The 17,534-nt window shown below is 50.8% G+C and overlaps 3 protein-coding genes across 12 annotated transcripts in view; 1 reads left to right on the top strand and 2 right to left on the bottom strand.

Annotated features, from left to right (window-relative positions):
- Positions 1-264: 264 nt before the first annotated feature.
- On the bottom strand, positions 265-5,564 carry u2af1 (U2 small nuclear RNA auxiliary factor 1). Of its 2 annotated transcripts, XM_060039200.1 has the most exons (9): positions 5,090-5,142; positions 4,128-4,215; positions 3,826-3,953; positions 3,194-3,260; positions 2,754-2,803; positions 2,497-2,595; positions 2,292-2,425; positions 2,116-2,208; positions 265-551 (listed from the first exon to the last, which is right to left on the bottom strand). In XM_060039200.1, the coding sequence occupies exons 5-9, from the start codon at positions 2,781-2,783 to the stop codon at positions 428-430; spliced, it is 480 nt and encodes a 159-aa protein (XP_059895183.1). In that variant the 5' UTR covers positions 2,784-2,803; positions 3,194-3,260; positions 3,826-3,953; positions 4,128-4,215; positions 5,090-5,142; the 3' UTR covers positions 265-427. The 2 variants fall into 2 exon arrangements, with proteins under 2 accessions (XP_059895183.1, XP_059895182.1); XM_060039199.1 differs by lacking the exon at positions 3,826-3,953 and having other exon boundaries at positions 5,090-5,564.
- Positions 5,565-5,802: 238 nt separating this feature from the next.
- Positions 5,803-14,149, top strand: gabpa (GA binding protein transcription factor subunit alpha). Of its 9 annotated transcripts, none has more exons than XM_060039186.1 (10): positions 5,803-5,962; positions 7,394-7,498; positions 7,627-7,771; positions 8,044-8,128; positions 8,687-8,911; positions 10,396-10,590; positions 10,913-10,969; positions 12,192-12,317; positions 13,158-13,350; positions 13,458-14,149. In XM_060039186.1, the coding sequence occupies exons 2-10, from the start codon at positions 7,422-7,424 to the stop codon at positions 13,675-13,677; spliced, it is 1,323 nt and encodes a 440-aa protein (XP_059895169.1). In that variant the 5' UTR covers positions 5,803-5,962; positions 7,394-7,421; the 3' UTR covers positions 13,678-14,149. The 9 variants fall into 9 exon arrangements, with proteins under 9 accessions (XP_059895169.1, XP_059895177.1, XP_059895168.1 ...); XM_060039185.1 differs by having other exon boundaries at positions 5,813-5,962; positions 7,391-7,498; XM_060039189.1 differs by lacking the exon at positions 5,803-5,962 and adding an exon at positions 6,002-6,173.
- A 2,250-nt stretch (positions 14,150-16,399) lies between these two features.
- The window catches only part of LOC132448138 (amyloid-beta A4 protein-like), a 10,524-nt gene continuing 9,389 nt past the window's right edge, over positions 16,400-17,534 (bottom strand). Inside the window, 3 exon segments of the mRNA XM_060039179.1 lie at positions 16,400-16,540; positions 16,960-17,106; positions 17,190-17,281. Coding sequence (XP_059895162.1) covers positions 16,439-16,540; positions 16,960-17,106; positions 17,190-17,281 — 341 coding nt within the window. The 3' untranslated portion in view covers positions 16,400-16,438.

Below are 17,534 nucleotides of genomic sequence, written 5' to 3'. Positions count from 1 at the left end.
GTTTTATGCCCTTTAGTTCAACATTATGAATGATAACAGCAAGGCCGATTGCTGTACAACTGCACAGAGACATTTCTGCTTTCAGATTGTCCTTTAATAAAACAGGTGAAGGTTAACAGTTTCATGTGGTTATCCAGATAAACATAGCGCTGACACAGAAACCTTTAGTGTTCGGTCCATGTCAGGCTAGCGGTACGGTCCCATGTGTCTCTACACAGTTCAGACAACACAATCAACAGATTCAATCATGAATACGAGGCAGAATCAGTACAAAGAGTTTCAATTTAATGACAAGTTAAAAGTATTTTGACAAAATAAAAATATATAAAGAGGAAAAACAAACAAAGAATTCCAACAACATCAACGTCTCGCTGCTTCCCGTCGCGGTCAGCTTCCGTCGGGCCGGAGCTCCGGAGTCCGGCTGCTCTCAGAACCTTCCAGAACGTTCCCGGTCCCGTGACCGACGCCTCTCGCGGTCCCGCCCACTCCCTCTCCCTCGGTCCCTGGAGCGGGATCGCCTCTCCCGGGACCTGGACCGGGTCCTCTGTCCGCTGCAGACAGGGGGACAGACCGGGGGACAGACAGGGGGTCAGACCGGGGGACAGACCGGGGGTCAGACCGGGGGTCAGACCGGGGGACAGACCGGGGGACAGACCGGGGGTCAGACCGGGGGTCAGACCGGGGGTCAGACCGGGGGTCAGACCGGGGGACAGACCGGGGGACAGACCGGGGGACAGACAGGGGGTCAGACCGGGGGACAGACCTGAGTCTCCACACAACACTGAGCAGTACAACGCTTCTGGTGGGGAGGACAGTTTGGGTCATTGAGGCCGTCTCCTCCAGGTTCTGTCCCCCGTGTGTGTGTGCCAACATACTGGGCTGACCTAACGGTCTGATCTGATAAGCCCCGAGGAGGCAGGGTCCTGAACGGGGGGGGGTTCTCTCAGGGGGTACTACTTGCTGGGGGGTCTCTGGGGGGGTCTATGGGGGTCTCTCTCGGGTGGGGGTCTCTCTCTGGGGGAGCGTACCCAGTGGTGTAGTCTACGTGATACGCAGGTATACGCCGTATACCCGCTAGGAACGCACCAGGATTTGCGTATACCCACTTAAAAATGTGCACGGATACGTATCAATCGTCTTGTGACAGATCTTTCACTTCTGTGTTTATTTTTCGTAAATACCGGTTGGGTATAACTGCAATAAAATACTTTAAGCAGGGGAAGTTATCTCCTACATTCACCATTCATAAAATTCCCCCTGCGCACTCGCGCTCTGCCCTGTCTCTGTTACGAAGCGCGAAGCTGCCCCTGCATCTCTGCACGTTAGTTGGCGGGCCGAGCCCCTCCTTCTCGCGTGTGTGTGCGTGTGCGTGTGGGTGTGTGTGTCCAGTCCTCCCATATTAATGTGTAAACCACATAACAAGTAGTCGACAGAAGACAATGTTTTAATCCCACTTTATATCTCCTTGTTACTTTTAGATGAGAACCCCTGGCCAGCCTTTCAGACTGGGTGTCAGGCTAGGGAATTTAAAAACAGGCATCCTTGGTTAGAGTGGAGGGAAACATACAGTTGGTATACACAATTGAAATTCATAATGTTAATCACTATGCAAATGAGAGTATAGCTAATTCATGGTCATTTTTAAGGTGCAGTAATTTCACACTTTTACACAATTCAATTACTGTATGGTATGTTAGATAACAACAGTAAGAGCTCAAATTAGAGCAATTGAAAGATTAGTCTCCTGTCATCTCCTTCTCATGCACTGGTTAGCCATGGTTGTAAACAGTTCATTAAATTATTACGAGTAGATTTTGTCCTTGTTTAGCATGTGCTATTGCTACTATAGATATACAAAGGACAACTTGTCATTTTTGTGTTCTATTTGTTCATACTGTTATTAAAACTGATAAACCTACTCAGATTTCCATGATTGTTGATAATCGTTATACTCTTAAATCAGCGGGTTGTAGACCCCTGCGTTGGTGAGTGTGGTGCGACACCCCATAAGCGCCACACACGTACACGTACCGGTGGGACGGGTTTGTACGAGGCTGGGAGGGAATCATCACAGTATACCCACTACAATAAAATAGACTACACCACTGGGCGTACCTCTTTCTCCGGCGGCCGTACAGCTCCCTCCTCAGCTCCCGGGAGATGGGCTTCAGGTGCATGAAGTTACAGAAGCCGCCGCGGGTACACTCCCTGTGGGGGGAGGAGGGGGTGAGACCAGCAGACAGCGTCTCACAGCGGGGGGCCGACAGCGTCTCGACCGGCGGGGCACTCACCCCATCTCGTACTGCCGGCAGCAGGCCTCTCTGAAGTCGGTGACGGGGGACAGCTCTGCGTGGACGGCCTGGGCGTTGAACCAGCGGTTGTTCAGGTCCATCACCGCCTTCTCCGCGTCCTCCTCTTTACGGAACTGCAAGGCGAGTGGGCGTTACTACTTTATTAAGTTCCTACGGGGCGGGTGACATGAGCCGCAGGATTCACCTTCACATAGACGTTACCGACCAGATGGTCTCCGAGGTTATCGCACACGTTCATCTCCTCCACCTCGCCATACTTCTCCTCCATCTCTGTGAAGACCTCCTGAAAACACAAAGATAGATTATTACCAATATAAATAGCTAGGGCTCATGTCAGTGTACGTATGGCCTAACATCAACCATCCTTGATAATGCATGCTTTGAACTGGACCAGATCCCTCCACCACTGTCCTACAGCTTCCTCAATGCCCCATCACTTGCCTCAAAGAACTCATCATAATGTTCCTGCATCTCCACGTCACTGACGGCACCTAGTGGTGAGAGGGGAAGTGTTCATCAGTCCTTATATCAACCCAAACCCCCATCAAGCTGCAAGTCATGATGACTCAAACATTTTGACTTACTTTATAAAAAATGGATACGTATTGGTCTCATTTGGAGATTCATCTTTTAGATTTAAACGAGCCCTGATAGGATCTAGGAGCAGGGGGCTGCCCTGGGGTAACACCGGGAGCTCCAGATGGAGTCCTATGCCTTGCTCATGGGCAGGGCAGGAGTGCTAACCTGCAGGTTTATGTGGCGGGGCAGGAAACCCACGTAACACAGGAGAAGCTCCGATCCTTCAAACGTGGTTTGGAAGGTTGCACTTTAATCATTAAACCATATTAATGACACCTCAATGAACCGCCGGGGGGACTCACAGTTCAGGCCGTCCGCGGACTGGGCGCTGTTCTGGGGGTTGCGGTAAATGTTCAAGAGGGCAATCGTCTGGAATAAAGAAACCAATGGAATCAGGAAAGAGGATTATAAGTAACCTGCGGCTACGAATTCAACACTCGTCTTCAAGGGAAAGACTTCTAGAAAGGTTAAGGCAGCCGACCTACAAGTAGCTCTCAGATCAGGATGACTATAGGAGGAGAGGGGAGCCACCCAGTGGCAGATTAAATATGACACGATTATATATTAAACAGGACAATATGGGAAACAGGATTATGAACATGAAGAAAAGTACTTACAGACTCCCCTGATAATGGACCCTAGTTACAAGGTTTATGGGAGATGTGCAATTCGTATGGATCTCGACTTTGTGGAAGGTTTCACAAAGTCGAGAAAGTTGGAAAGACTGCAGAATAAGATGTAAAGACATCCTAAAATATCACCGTTGATAATCAGAATGATGACAGTGATGCCCTCATCATCATCATCATCATCAACATGTTCCCGGATCATCTGGGACTGATAAAGCATTCATCATAAAACCTTCCCTGGAACTGTCAAGTTGTTACAAGTCGATCAAACACACAGAAGAACAGTGAGTCTCTACCATACTTACCCTTCATAGCCTGGAGGCCCGATCAGAAAAGGTGTGGCCGTTTGGAGAGCAGAGCTCCAAAAGGTTTGGCAGTTTCAGATACAATGGAGTTGTGGTTCAATCTCAACCTTTTTCTTTTCGGGTCCATGCTATGAGGGGTGGGTGGGGGCAATTGATGGACTAATTATTATTTTAGGGTGGTGTTCGCCATACACATTATATGTTTAGAAACCATGTTCTAATCACTCTTCATCTAAATAGCTTTTTGAATTTGTATTATGCAGGTAGTTCAAAATATATTGCCATCACAAGAGGGAACTTACCTGGCTGAAGGTGGGTTTGTTGTGTAACCGGGAGCAGCGGTCACCATGACGACACGCACCGATTTTAAAATAAAAAGAACAGTTGACCCTTCGGGGAGAAGAGAGAGGAGATGAACACATGACCGCATCCAGTCCATGGTTCAGAAGGGGGAACAGTGTTCAATGGATCAATACTAAACAGAGACTGCAATGTTCATTGTTATTAACCCTTTTACCACCAATGGTCATGTTCAGTCATTTCACCAACACATTGATGTGGTCCACATGGACAGGTATGGGCCAGTCCCACATGTTGCAATACATAGATTTACACAGTGTGCCAGTGACGGCGGCTCAGCTGTCATCAGATGGGGAACCAGGGGCCTACCCCTGCCAGCGAGCCCCTCTCTATGTACAGGCGGTTTACTGCCTGTTCTTTATGTACAGGCTTCTAACTGCCTGTTCCTTATGTACAGGTGGTATACTTCCTGTTCTTTATGTACAGGCGGTTTACTGCCTCTTCTTCATGTACAGGCGGTTTACTGCCTGTTCCTTATGTACAGGCAGTATAATGCCCGTTCTTTATATACAGGCGGTTTACTGCATGTTCTTTATGTACAGGCGGTATAATGCATGTTCTTTATGTAGTCTGTTTACTGCCTGTTCTTTATATACAGGCGGCATTATGGCTCTTCTTTATATACAGGCAGTATAATGCCTGTTCTTTATTTAGGCTGCCTGTTCTTTATATGCAGGCGGTACATGACAGCGCTGCACGGAGGCGCCGCTGCAGCTCGAGTGTAGCGCGGGGTTCTGCAGGATTAGCACTTAGCATTGTTAGCTCCTTGTTGTTGTTATGTAGTTTGTGGAACGGCTCAGTTTCTCAGGTTGAATTGGTTGACTGTTTTAATGAATTCTAGAAATCTTATATCCAAACTTTTTATTAAAAAAATATACGCAAACTTAATAATAACATGACTTACTTGTCTTTTTCTGTGCCGAAGATGGACGCCAAATACTCGGCCATCTTGAACCAGCCTAACACATCCGGGATGCGCTTTCAAAATAAGAGTCTGACGGACACATGTCGCGGTGGCACCCATAGCAGTGCACCACGGGGGGGAACAGACAACATACATTCATACAAAACTAAAATCCTTTATTACACAATCGTTTGAAGGAAATACGAAAAAGATGTGTTGATATTTAAAGGAGATCTTTACAGCAGCTCACTATCAGTTCAGTGGACTCACATCCAGATGGTATTATTAACAGAGCTAATGTTGTTTATGTACAGGCCAATTCGTCTAAATTAGATGATGCAAAGAAAATAACAAATAATCTTCATAAATTAGATGGGGCAAGAATTACAAACAGCCTCCAATGTTTGCTTATACTCAAGTTAAATGTTATATTGATATATTTGAATATATTAAATTCCTAAAGTGTTCCAGCTGATGGATAATGTGTAGAACTCAGGCAGAATACATAAATACATAACCTCACCAGTCTACTAAGCTTTTATGATATAACCAAATCCACTAGACACAACAACACCATCACTATGAACACATGTCACACAGGCCACACAGTTTGGGTTTGAATCTGTTGTATTTCAGTTAAGACCAAACAGTTACGACTTTACTACTGGAAGATAACAGTCAATGCATAACAAACACAACAACCCACAGTTAAGCATCTCCAACGACACAGAGGTAGACGTTCCATTCCACCCTAGCTGAGCAGTTCGTCTCCTGCTCCCAGTCTCCGCCCCCCCTGCTGTGGACCCAAACTTCATGAGTCCTCCCGTCGGTCCTCCACTCACCCTGGATCCCAACCCCGAGGCCTGTTGAGAGGTAGGACCCTGCCGGACCGTAGACAGGTCCTAGTCGCCCTGGTCTCAGTCGCCCTAGTCCCAGTAGCCCTTAGGGGGGTCGCCCGGTGTTGTGGCGCCGCAGTTCTTCCCGCTACTTTGTGGCTCCGCTGCAGATCAACGCGTCAGCGGCCGCCGTCCTCCGGAGACCAGCAGACGCCAGATAAAGCTCGTATTATCAGACAACACTGCATGTAAATACCGTGGACCGCAGTCGAACCGTCCGGTTAGATATATTGATATATACATTGATATATATTATAATATGCATTGATATATATATTTATATATATCTGTAGTTCCTCGGTCTCATCACCACGGCGGACTGCGGCGTCGCTTTCTGAGCGACACAATTTTTTTTATCAAACTTTGCGTTTCGAAAGCCCGTATATACAGCGATTGGATCCCGGTTCGTCCACGGCGGTGGTATCTGGTCCCCGACGGTCGGTAAGCCTCCCCGGTCCCGGTGTCCCGGTGTGTTCGTGCGGAGCGCCTCGGAAGTCTGTAAACCTCGCCAGGATTTCCGGCTCCTTTCCATTCGCCCTATGCTGTTTTGTTTCCGTTTATTCCATTTCCGTTTCAAAAGTTTTGTAGATTCAAAGTTTTGTTGTGGTTGATTCGGGATGGTTTCACTGCCCGGAGCATCGGGGTTCTTTCCACATTTATTCCCGGTAGTTTGGTACCGGGCGGCGGACACCGAGCCTCGCCCCGCCGATAGTCGACTAAAAACGGAGCTCTACAACCGAGTCTCACTTTGAACTTAGCGACACGTGTTTTTTTTCTATTTCTTCCTGTTTTACTTTTGACTTGAATGTAGTTTTCCCACATATCACATCCCTTTATGGAGAACTTTGTCCCGACGGCCTACCATATGGCCTTTAGACACAGCGAAGCCTCGCCCTCGAGTTAGCTCACATTAGCACTTGGAACGCTCTCTAAACGGTCCTGTTGACCAACGGGAGACCGCGGCTCCGAGGCCTCCACGGCTGGTCAACACAATCCATGTGTGTGTGGAATGTTGTGACCCCGTAGACATGTCATTTAGCGTTATATGAATTAGTATTTACCCATTCATATCTAGGTCAATATGATTTAACTTAGGTGACGGTTCATATATTGATGGTCATACGATTATAGCAAAAGCCTTTTGCCATTTAAGTAGCTTGGTTCAATTTAATTTGAAGACTCACATAAAATGATATGTCATGTAAATACTGTGATTCAACTGGTTGATCTATTTCATTCATGGGAATGGGTTCATATTTTAACAAATGAACGTTTTGTTACGTTTGTTGTCCCTATATCAATGTGTATTCTGGGCTGCCCATCACAATGTATAATAGAAGCGCCCCACTAATATCATTTAACAATCACCAAATCACATTTAAATTGACCACATCACTTTCTCCAGCAGGTAGGCTCAACCTGGTGTTTTGAACAAAATGTCCAAAATTGAGGCGGAAGAGATGATCGAGATTGAGATCGATGGGCAGGATAAACATGGATGCCTGGAGGAAGGGTTAGTTTCCTTGGTATTAGTATCTAGGAGTTGTTGGTATTGTTTCTATTTATACTTCATTTGAGAGGAACTCCTGCTTTGAATCCACCTCATCCACCCGACTAAGCCCTGTTCTTCACCACCTCTAGGATGGAGGAGCACACCATCACTGCTGCAGACCTCATCCAGCAAGACATCGACATCAACGAGCCCATCGGTAACCTGAAGAAGCTCCTGGAGCCTCGGATCCAGGTGTCTCTGGACCAGTATGAGATCTGCCTGCAGGACATCCAGGTAACAGCGCGCCATGCGGACCACAAGGGCGGCTCGCTCTTTTTAAAATAATCCTTCTAAAGCTTTATGGAATGCATCAGAAATATTATGTTTTTATCATAATCTTGTGCCATTAACTTGCATTAAGTCATGAGAACATTGAATACTGTATGTAATGCATAAACCGTGTTGTTGAGTCAAATGTTTTTGTAATTGGACCCTACCTGCTTTGTTGTGAAGGTTCTCCTCTCACGGTTGTAGTAATCATTCTCCTGCTCCCACTGTCGTTCCAGCTCCATCCTGATCACAGTCTGTTTGACCAAGGAGTGAAGACCGATGGAACAGTACAGCTAAGCCTGCAGATCATCACACGACCAGGTAGACACACAGGACCTAGACCTCACAGTAGACATACAGGACCTAGACCTCACAGTAGACACACAGGACCTAGCCCTCACAGTAGACACACAGGACCTAGACCTCACAGTAGACACACAGGACCTAGACCTCACAGTAGACACACAGGACCTAGACCTCACAGTAGACACACAGGACCTAGACCTCACAGTAGACATACTGGACCTAGACCTCACAGTAGACACACAGGACCTAGACCTCACAGTAGACACACAGGACCTAGACCTCATAGTAGATACTGGACCTAGACCTCACAATATACTACAGGAACTAGACCTCACAGTAGACATACTGGACGTAGACCTCACAGTAGACACACAGGACCTAGACCTCACAGTAGAGTATACACAACAACGTCATTATCATTTTTTATCATGATATTATAATTCCGTCATGACATTACCATGATCATCGTTCTGACGTCGTATCATTGTTATCGTTGTTCTATATCATGATCATCGTTCTGACGTCGTATCATATCATGACCATCGTTGTGCCTCCTCTCGTCCCGCCCCCCAGGCGAGGAGAAGCTGAACATCCTGGAGATCGTGAAGCCGGTGGAGACGGTGGAGGTGGTGATCGACCCGGACGCGGCCGGGGAGGACGGCTCGCTGGGGGAGGAGGGCCAGCTGATCGCCGTGGAGCGCTCGGCGCTGTCCGACGACACCTCGGAGCAGGTCACCCGCTGGGCGGCCGCGCTGGAGGGGTACCGCAAGGAGCAGGTCCGCCTGGGCATCCCCTACGGTGAGCCCCCCCCTGCAGCAGAGCTTAAATTGGGCCCAGATGATCAAGCCCGACCCGGCCCGAGCCCGTGCACGTTCTGTCCGAGCCCGTGCACGTTCTGTCCGACACATTAACTGTAATTATGAGCCCGAGCCCGATTTCAACCCGACATTGTTTTAAATACATGTGTAACTTTTTATACATTTGTTACTTAGGCCTATTCTGCTAAATATATATGTAAGGGATAATCTATAGAACACCGTTCATTTCGATAATGACCGGCGACGTTCTATACATTATCCTGCGTATTACACGGCTACTTGCCAAAACGAAAAAATAACATCACATGGTGTGTCTTTTTACGATTTATTCGTTACCAGCATTCGTAGTGTTGATCAGCAGAGAAATAATTTGTCCGCAAAGACGTTGACGTCGCTTAGCAACGGAAGACGCTGGGGTTAAAGTCACCGGACTACTACCCATGCAAGTGAACGGAGCGTTCCACGGCATTGAGAAGACCCGTGTAATAAAGGCCTATAATATTTATTTTTATGGCATAGATTTCTCCTCAGATTAGGCCAATAGAGCAATGATAAAAAAAAAAAAAGCTTGATCAAAGGCCCGGCACAACCCGGCCCGGGGATAGTGGTGGGAAATATCAGCCCCAGCCTGGCTCCTCTAGTCTCTGACCCGGAACAGCTCCTCCTCTAGTCTCTGGGTCTTCTCCTCCTCTAGTCTCTGGGTCTTCTCCTCCTCTAGTCTCTGGGTCTTCTCCTCCTCTAGTCTCTGGGTCTTCTCCTCCTCTAGTCTCTGGGCCTGCTCCTCCTCTAGTCTCTGGGCCTGCTCCTCCTCTAGTCTCTGGGCCTGCTCCTCCTCTAGTCTCTGGGCCTGCTCCTCCTCTAGTCTCTGGGTCTTCTCCTCCTCGTCTCTGGGTCTTCTCCTCCTCTAGTCCCTGGGTCTTCTCCTCCTCCTGTAGTCTCTAGACCAGCTCCTCCAGTCTCCTAGACCAGCTCCTCCTCCAGTCTCCAGGCCTGCTCCTCCTCTAGTCTCCAGGCCTGCTCCTCCTCTAGTCTCTGGGCCTGCTCCTCCTCTAGTCTCCGGGCCTGCTCCTCCTCTAGTCTCCAGGCCTGCTCCTCCTCTAGTCTCTGGGCCTGCTCCTCCTCTAGTCTCCGGGCCTGCTCCTCCTCTAGTCTCTGGGCCTGCTCCTCCTCTAGTCTCCGGGCCTGCTCCTCCTCTAGTCTCCGGGCCTGCTCCTCCTCTAGTCTCTGGGCCTGCTCCTCCTCTAGTCTCTGGGCCTGCTCCTCCTCTAGTCTCTGGGCCTGCTCCTCCTCTAGTCTCTGGGCCTGCTCCTCCTCTAGTCTCTGGGCCTGCTCCTCCTCTAGTCTCTGGGCCTGCTCCTCCTCTAGTCTCTGGGCCTGCTCCTCCTCTAGTCTCTGGGCCTGCTCCTCCTCTAGTCTCTGGGCCTGCTCCTCCTCCTCTCTAACCCAGCTCTCCCCACCCCCCAGACCCCGTGCTGTGGTCGGCGGACCAGGTCATCCACTGGGCCGTGTGGGTGATGAAGGAGTTCAACATCGATGAGATGGAGATCGGGGCGATCCACATCCCGGGGCGGGAGCTGTGCTCCTTCTCCCACGAGGACTTCCTCCAGAAGGTTCCGAGCGGAGAGATCCTATGGAGCCACCTGGAGCTGCTGCGCAAATGTACGAAGTGACGGTTAATGAGCTAACCCCCCATGGACACACTTCCTGTGTGTTGTACGTCCTGGCACTTCTAAACAGTACTGAGCATTGTGTAGCATCTTGCCCTAGCTATTTTTGTTGTATACGGGGAATGGGTTAACCTAGTGATGGTTAGTGCTTGGCACTTGTTTCTAGGAACATTCTTACTGTACCGACACCCATATATTGTTATTTCTCTTTCTTCTGACAATTGTACTTATTGTAAGTCCCTTTGGATAAATGCATCTGCTAATCGCCCTGAATGTAAATGTCAGTCTAACCCTTCCCTCATTGGCCGTTCTAGATGTGCTGGCCAGTCAGGACCAGGCAGGACAGGACGCCACCGTGACCATAGACCAGCGTGAGTCTCCCTGGGTTCTCCTCCGCCCCCCAGCGGTGGAGTTTAACCCTAGACCCCCCTACAACACGGAATATGGGACACGTCTGTCTGTGATTGTGGATGAAGTTGTAAAAGGAGGAGGTTCTCTGTAAAATACCCCAATCTGCTATTTCCTGCAAAACATGTTTTTCTAGAGTGGGGTTTTTATTGGCACTGGCTGCCCCCCAGAAGAGTGTTGATAATGTTAGTCCAGACAGCAGTATTCTGGTGTCTCTCTGAGTGATGTTAGTCCAGACAGCCCTAGTCTGGTGTCTCTCTGAGTGATGTTAGTCCAGACAGCCCTAGTCTGGTGTCTCTCTGAGTGATGTTAGTCCAGACAGCCCTAGTCTGGTGTCTCTCTGAGTGATGTTAGTCCAGACAGCCCTAGTCTGGTGTCTCTCTGAGTGTTGAAGATGGTGGTGAGGTCTCAGAGTGGTGGTGAGGTCTCAGAGTGGTGGTGAGGTCTCAGAGTGGTGGTGAGGTCTCAGAGTGGTGTTGATGATGAGGTCTCAGAGTGGTGGTGAGGTCTCAGAGTGGTGATGAGGTCTCAGAGTGGTGGTGAGGTCTCAGAGTGATGATGAGGTCTCAGAGTGGTGGTGGTGATGATGAGGTCTCAGAGTGGTGGTGATGATGAGGTCTCAGAGTGGTGGTGATGATGAGGTCTCAGAGTGGTGGTGATGATGAGGTCTCAGAGTGGTGGTGATGATGAGGTCTCAGAGTGGTGGTGATGATGAGGTCTCAGAGTGGTGGTGATGACGAGGTCTCAGAGTGATGATGAGGTCTCAGAGTGATGGTGAGGTCTGAGTGGTGGTGAGGTCTCAGAGTGGTGGTGAGGTCTCAGAGTGGTGGTGAGGTCTCAGAGTGGTGGTGAGGTCTCAGAGTGGTGGTGAGGTCTCAGAGTGGTGGTGAGGTCTCAGAGTGGTGTTGATGATGAGGTCGCAGAGTGGTGGTGAGGTCTCAGAGTGGTGGTGAGGTCTCAGAGTGGTGGTGAGGTCTCAGAGTGGTGGTGAGGTCTCAGAGTGGTGTTGATGATGAGGTCTCAGAGTGGTGATGAGGTCTCAGAGTGGTGGTGAGGTCTCAGTGGTGGTGAGGTCTCAGAGTGGTGGTGAGGTCTCAGAGTGGTGGTGAGGTCTCAGTGGTGGTGAGGTCTCAGAGTGATGATGAGGTCTGAGTGGTGATAATGATGAGGTCCTCGTCTCCCCAGCCGTGCAGATCATCCCGTCGGCCGTCAACACGTCCAGCACCATCAAGGTCCTGAAGCAGAGCCGCGGGCCCCGGACCCCCCGCATCTCCGGGGGCGAGGAGCGCAGCTCGCCCGGCAACCGCACCGGTGCGCACGCACACGCAAAAACAAACGCACCCATGAACAAGCAATTAATACGCAAACACACGCACACCGGGGCCTGACCCGGTGTGCGTGAGCCTGATTAATGAGCTTTGGTTCCTTTCCCCTTTGCTGGTCACATGACCTCCCACTGCTAATCTGGATCACTGATGGTTATTATTATTATTATTATTATTATTAGGCGTTTTTTAGAATATAGAATTTAGTTGAGAAGATCATAACCTCTTCTCACAAGAGAACGTTGGAGGACATGTCTGGGTTATGAATGTCTGGGTTATGAATGTCTGGGTTATGTGTCCGTGCGTCTGTCTGCTGTCCGTGTGTCTGTCTGCTGTCCGTGTGTCTGTCTGCTGTCCGTGCGTCTGTCTGCTGTCCGTGCGTCTGTCTGCTGTCCGTGCGTCTGTCTGCTGTCCGTGCGTCTGTCTGCTGTCCGTGCGTCTGTCTGCTGTCCGTGCGTCTGTCTGCTGTCCGTGCGTCTGTCTGCTGTCCGTGCGTCTGTCTGCTGTCCGTGCGTCTGTCTGCTGTCCGTGCGTCTGTCTGGTGTCCGTGCGTCTGTCTGCTGTCCGTGCGTCTGTCTGCTGTCCGTGTGTCTGTCTGCTGTCCGTGTGTCTGTCTGCTGTCCGTGTGTCTGTCTGGTGTCCGTGTGTCTGTCTGGTGTCCGTGTGTCTGTCTGGTGTCCGTGTGTCTGTCTGCTGTCCGTGTGTGTCTGGTGTCCGTGTGTCTGTCTGCTGTCCGTGTGTCTGTCTGCTGTCCGTGTGTCTGTCTGGTGTCCGTGTGTCTGTCTGGTGCCCTGAACATATGTCTGTCTGGTGTCTGTGTGTCCAGGGAACAACGGGCAGATCCAGCTGTGGCAGTTCCTCCTGGAGCTGCTGACGGATAAGGACGCCCGCGACTGCATCTGCTGGGTGGGCGAGGAGGGGGAGTTCAAGCTGAACCAGCCCGAGCTGGTGGCCCAGAAGTGGGGGCTGCGCAAGAACAAGCCCACCATGAACTACGAGAAGCTCAGCCGAGCCCTCAGGTGAGCTCCTGTTCTGGTCCAGGTGAAGATCCCGGGGGGATGCTAATGTGCTGCTCCGCCCCCTTGGGTGTTGTGGGAGGTGCTAATGTGTTGCTCTGCCCCTGCAGGTATTACTACGACGGGGACATGATCAGCAAGGTGCAGGGGAAGCGCTTCGTCTACAAGTTTGTGTGCGACCTGCGGACGCTGATCGGCTACAGCGCGGCGGAGCTCAACGGCCTGGTCACCGAGTGCGAGCAGAAGAAGCTGGCCCGCCTGCAGCTGCACGGCCTGGGGCAGCCCGTCACCACCGTGACGCTGGCCACCTCCATCGAGAAGGACAGCTGAGGGCGGGGCCCGGCGCCGGGGGCGGACAGTTCCTTGGTGATGACTTGTGGGCGTCGGGCCCCGCCCCCTCGGGGTCAGGGGGAGGGGCCGGCGGCCTGACTGGGGTCAGAGGTCAGAGGTCCCCATCACCCGCCTTCGTTCGGCGCTCGGACCCGGCCGGGCGTTCGGAGATGTTCATGTTCATTATTTTTATAAATCTATGAAGGGCAGAAGCATGGAATGAGTGGTGACCCATCATGGTAGTTTATGGGCTGTCAGGGAGACTGAATGTTGCTTCATGATTAGTTCTCGTCTAGCTGTTGTTTCTACTGTATATACTGGTACTCTATGTTTTTGATAGCCACGACGGCAAGTGTATTTTCATATGTTCCCATTTATATAGCGGGTTGGTTTTTGTATTTTATTTAGTCTGTTCCCTGATTGCTGGACCCTTTTTTTGTCCACTAGGGGGAATAAAGTGGCAAGCATTTTTCTTAAGGCTTGGTGTCTGATCAGTGGAGAGGAGGCGGAGCCAAAGGAGTTCTGTACATTCAAACTTTATTGAGGGGGTTGTGGGTACAAAGCAGTCCACTAAGCAGGCGGTTCACTGAGCTGAACAGGAAGTGATCCCTGGTGATGATGACCTCATCATTATTACAACAAGACTTCAAAGAACCAAATGATAAAAGCTAAATAAGTTAAATGATCAAATCCCTGCACCCCCTTGCCGTGTGTCTCCCGGCCGGGGGGTGCCCCGGAGGCCTCGGGGTGCCCCGGTTCTATTCATCGTCGGTCATCATTCATCACGTGGAGATGAGGGAGGAGTGGTGGAGAGTATGGCCTTCTGGGTACTGCAGTCCTTCAGTCTCTTTATGGTGGACTCGAGTATGGCCTTCTGGGTACTGCAGTCCTTCAGTCTCTTTATGGTGGACTGGAGTATGGCCTTCTGGGTACTGCAGTCCTTCAGTCTGATCATGCTCTGGGTTCTTACATGCTGGTCAGCAGGTCAGGGTTTGTCTGCTTTACAAGCAGGATACTTCACAACTAAAACACTTAACGAATAGGCAAGCAAAGGTTCTCAGCACTGAACACGCTGTACACGTATAAACAAAGATAGAAAAATAGATTGTGGACGTGAGAGATGGTTTCAGGGGAGTGCAGCTGAGTGGGGATATATGCAGAGCAGGCTGCAGATCTCTGGAGTACAGTTCAGTTCTCTGGAGAGCTGAACGATGGAGGGAGAGCGGTCAGACAGAACACGGGAGTGGTGATAGGAATAAAGGGAAACTAAAACACAGCCGCTCTGGAGGAGTGGAACCGACGAGGAGGAACCATCAGAACCAACGATGCACCACCCTGCATCTCAAGGCTGGACTCTGTTCTTCTCCGGGCTGGGTGGGTGGGTGGGGACAGGGAATCCACTTAAGAAGGGACTGGTGTGCATAGAACTCAAACACTACAATAAAATATCACAGAGCGTTGTTCTGCCCATGCAGAATGGGGAGGGAAAGGCTCCTTAAAGCAATTCTGTGTTGCAGCGAAGCACATTGTTCCTACACCTCCTGATGTCCAAAAGAAACCCAACCCTAGAAATGTACAGTCCTGCCAGGAGGTCTAAGGCAACATGCACTACGTTTACTCAGAGCTAACCTCATCAATGCACATCAAATGAAAAACCACTCGTCCTTAAACTGTACATATTCTGTAAATCCTTTTCTCTCGGTTTTTCTTCATTAAAAACAACCCTGAGGTGTTTAATCCTAAGAGCTGAGAGCGTTGGGGTTAGGGCTCACCCCGTCATAAACGGTTAGGGCTCACCCCGTCATAAACGGTTAGGGCTCACCCCGTCATAAACGGTTAGGGCTCACCCGTCATAAACAGGGTTAGGGCTCACCCCGTCATAAACAGGGTTAGGGGTTAGGGCTCACCCTGTCATAAACAGGGTTAGGGCTCCCCCTGTCATAAACAGGGTTAGGACTCACCCCGTCATAAACAGGGTTAGGGCTCACCCTGTCATAAACAGCCCAGCTGTTTGGAGCATGAGGAGGAACCGGGACAAGACGTCAAAGGACTCAATCCTGATGACCTGACATAAGACATGCCATTGGCTACTCTGTACACACAATGACGTGCTCTGTGATTGGCTTACGTTGTGCAAGTGAAATGGGCGACCCCTCTAGGGGTCAGAGGGGGTCCAGGTCCTCTAGGGGTCAACAGTCCTCTAGGGGTCAGAGGGGGTTCAGGTCCTCTAGGGGTCAGAGGTCAACAGTCCTCTAGGGGTCAGGGGTTCAGGAGCCTGTGTTCCATTCCAGCTCCAGGCCGCCGGACCGGATCACCTGGTCCGGACCAGGTCTACAACCACACGAGGTACCCCCCAGGTGAGGGCGTGGAGGTACCCCCCAGGTGAGGGCGTGGAGGTACCCCCCAGGTGAGGGCGTGGAGGTACCCCCCAGGTGAGGGCGTGGAGGTACCCCCCAGGTGAGGGCGTGGAGGTACCCCCCAGGTGAGGGCGAGGTACCCCCCAGGTGAGGGCGTGGAGGTACCCCCAGGTGAGGGGGAGGTACCCCCCAGGTGAGGGCGTGGAGGTACCCCCAGGTGAGGGCGTGGAGGTACCCCCAGGTGAGGGCGAGGAGGTAACCCCAGGTGAGGGCGTGGAGGTACCCCCAGGTGAGGGGGAGGTACCCCCCAGGTGAGGGCGTGGAGGTACCCCCAGGTGAGGGCGTGGAGCCGGTATGGAGCAGGCCATGAGGGTTAATCTGATGGGAGGACCTAAGAGGAGACTTCAGTTGTGCATCTGCTCAAAGAACTTGTAGGTGGGGTTCTCGTAGCCGTTCTGCTGCATCTTGGTTAGGTGTCGCTCTTCAGGGGTCACCGCCGCGTCCACCTGCAGGAACACAGCCGCCAACCACTGGTAAAATCCTGGGATGTCATGGTAACCACTATGATGTCATGGTAAACACTGGGATGTCATGGTAACCACTATGATGTCATGGTAACCAATGGGATGTCATGGTAACCACTATGATGTCATGGTAACCACTAGGATATCATGGTAGCCACTATGATGTCATGGTAACCACTAGAATGTCATGGTAGCCACTATGATGTCATGGTAACCACTAGGATGTCCTGGTAACCACTATGATGTCATGGTAACCACTATGATGTCATGGTAACCACTAGGATGTCATGGTAGCCACTATGATGTCATGGTAACCACTAGGATGTCCTGGTAACCACTATGATGTCATGATAACTGCTATGGTAAGTACTATGGTATGTTTCCCTGTCCGTCTCCTTTACCTCGACCACTCCATGATGGATGGACGAGTGTTGTTTCTTCCTCAGCATCACCAGGGTGATGACAATCACCGTCGCTATGACGACTCCTCCCACCATCAGTCCGATAATGGCGCCCTTGTTGGAGCTCACATCCTCAGCGATGAACACCTGCAGGGTAGCATGAAGCAGGTGTCACACCAGTTCAGATCTCATCAAACACCACCATGTCTCCTGCTGAGGGCGGTCCCTACCAGCCTCTGGGGGTGGACCTCGTAGCCAGTGCCCTGTTCCTCCTCGGGGTCTAGGACCACCTCCCGCCTCTCCTCCGGCATCAGGGCCAACACTGGAGACACAAACCCCCGTGAACATCAACCAACCCCCGTGAACATCAACCAACCCCCTAAACATCAACCAACCCCCGTGAACATCAACCAACCCCCCTAAACATAAACCAACCCCCGCGAACATCAACCAAACCCAGCGAACATCAACCAACCCCCGCGAACATCAACCAACCCCCGCGAACATCAACCAACCCCCGCGAACATCAACCAACCCCCGTGAACATCAACCAACCCCCCGCGAACATCAACCAA

Source organism: Gadus macrocephalus, chromosome 20 (genome assembly GCF_031168955.1).
Source record: "Gadus macrocephalus chromosome 20, ASM3116895v1".
Taxonomy (NCBI): domain Eukaryota; kingdom Metazoa; phylum Chordata; class Actinopteri; order Gadiformes; family Gadidae; genus Gadus; species Gadus macrocephalus.
The sequence above is the reverse complement of the archived record's forward strand: the minus strand, read 5'-3'. Positions and strand labels throughout refer to the sequence as shown.

Coding starts and splice junctions, on each gene's coding strand:
- u2af1 (XM_060039199.1), bottom strand. CDS start 5,133: ATGGCCGAGTATTTGGCGTCCATCTTCGGCACAGAAAAAGACAA. Junction 2,426..2,496: donor TCGGTAACGTCTATGTGAAG/GTGAATCCTGCG, acceptor CTCGCCTTGCAG/TTCCGTAAAGAGGAGGACGC. Junction 2,209..2,291: donor TGCCGGCAGTACGAGATGGG/GTGAGTGCCCCG, acceptor CTCCCCCCACAG/GGAGTGTACCCGCGGCGGCT.
- gabpa (XM_060039186.1), top strand. CDS start 7,422: ATGTCCAAAATTGAGGCGGAAGAGATGATCGAGATTGAGATCGATGGG. Junction 8,129..8,686: donor GCAGATCATCACACGACCAG/GTAGACACACAG, acceptor CCCGCCCCCCAG/GCGAGGAGAAGCTGAACATC. Junction 10,970..12,191: donor CACCGTGACCATAGACCAGC/GTGAGTCTCCCT, acceptor TCGTCTCCCCAG/CCGTGCAGATCATCCCGTCG.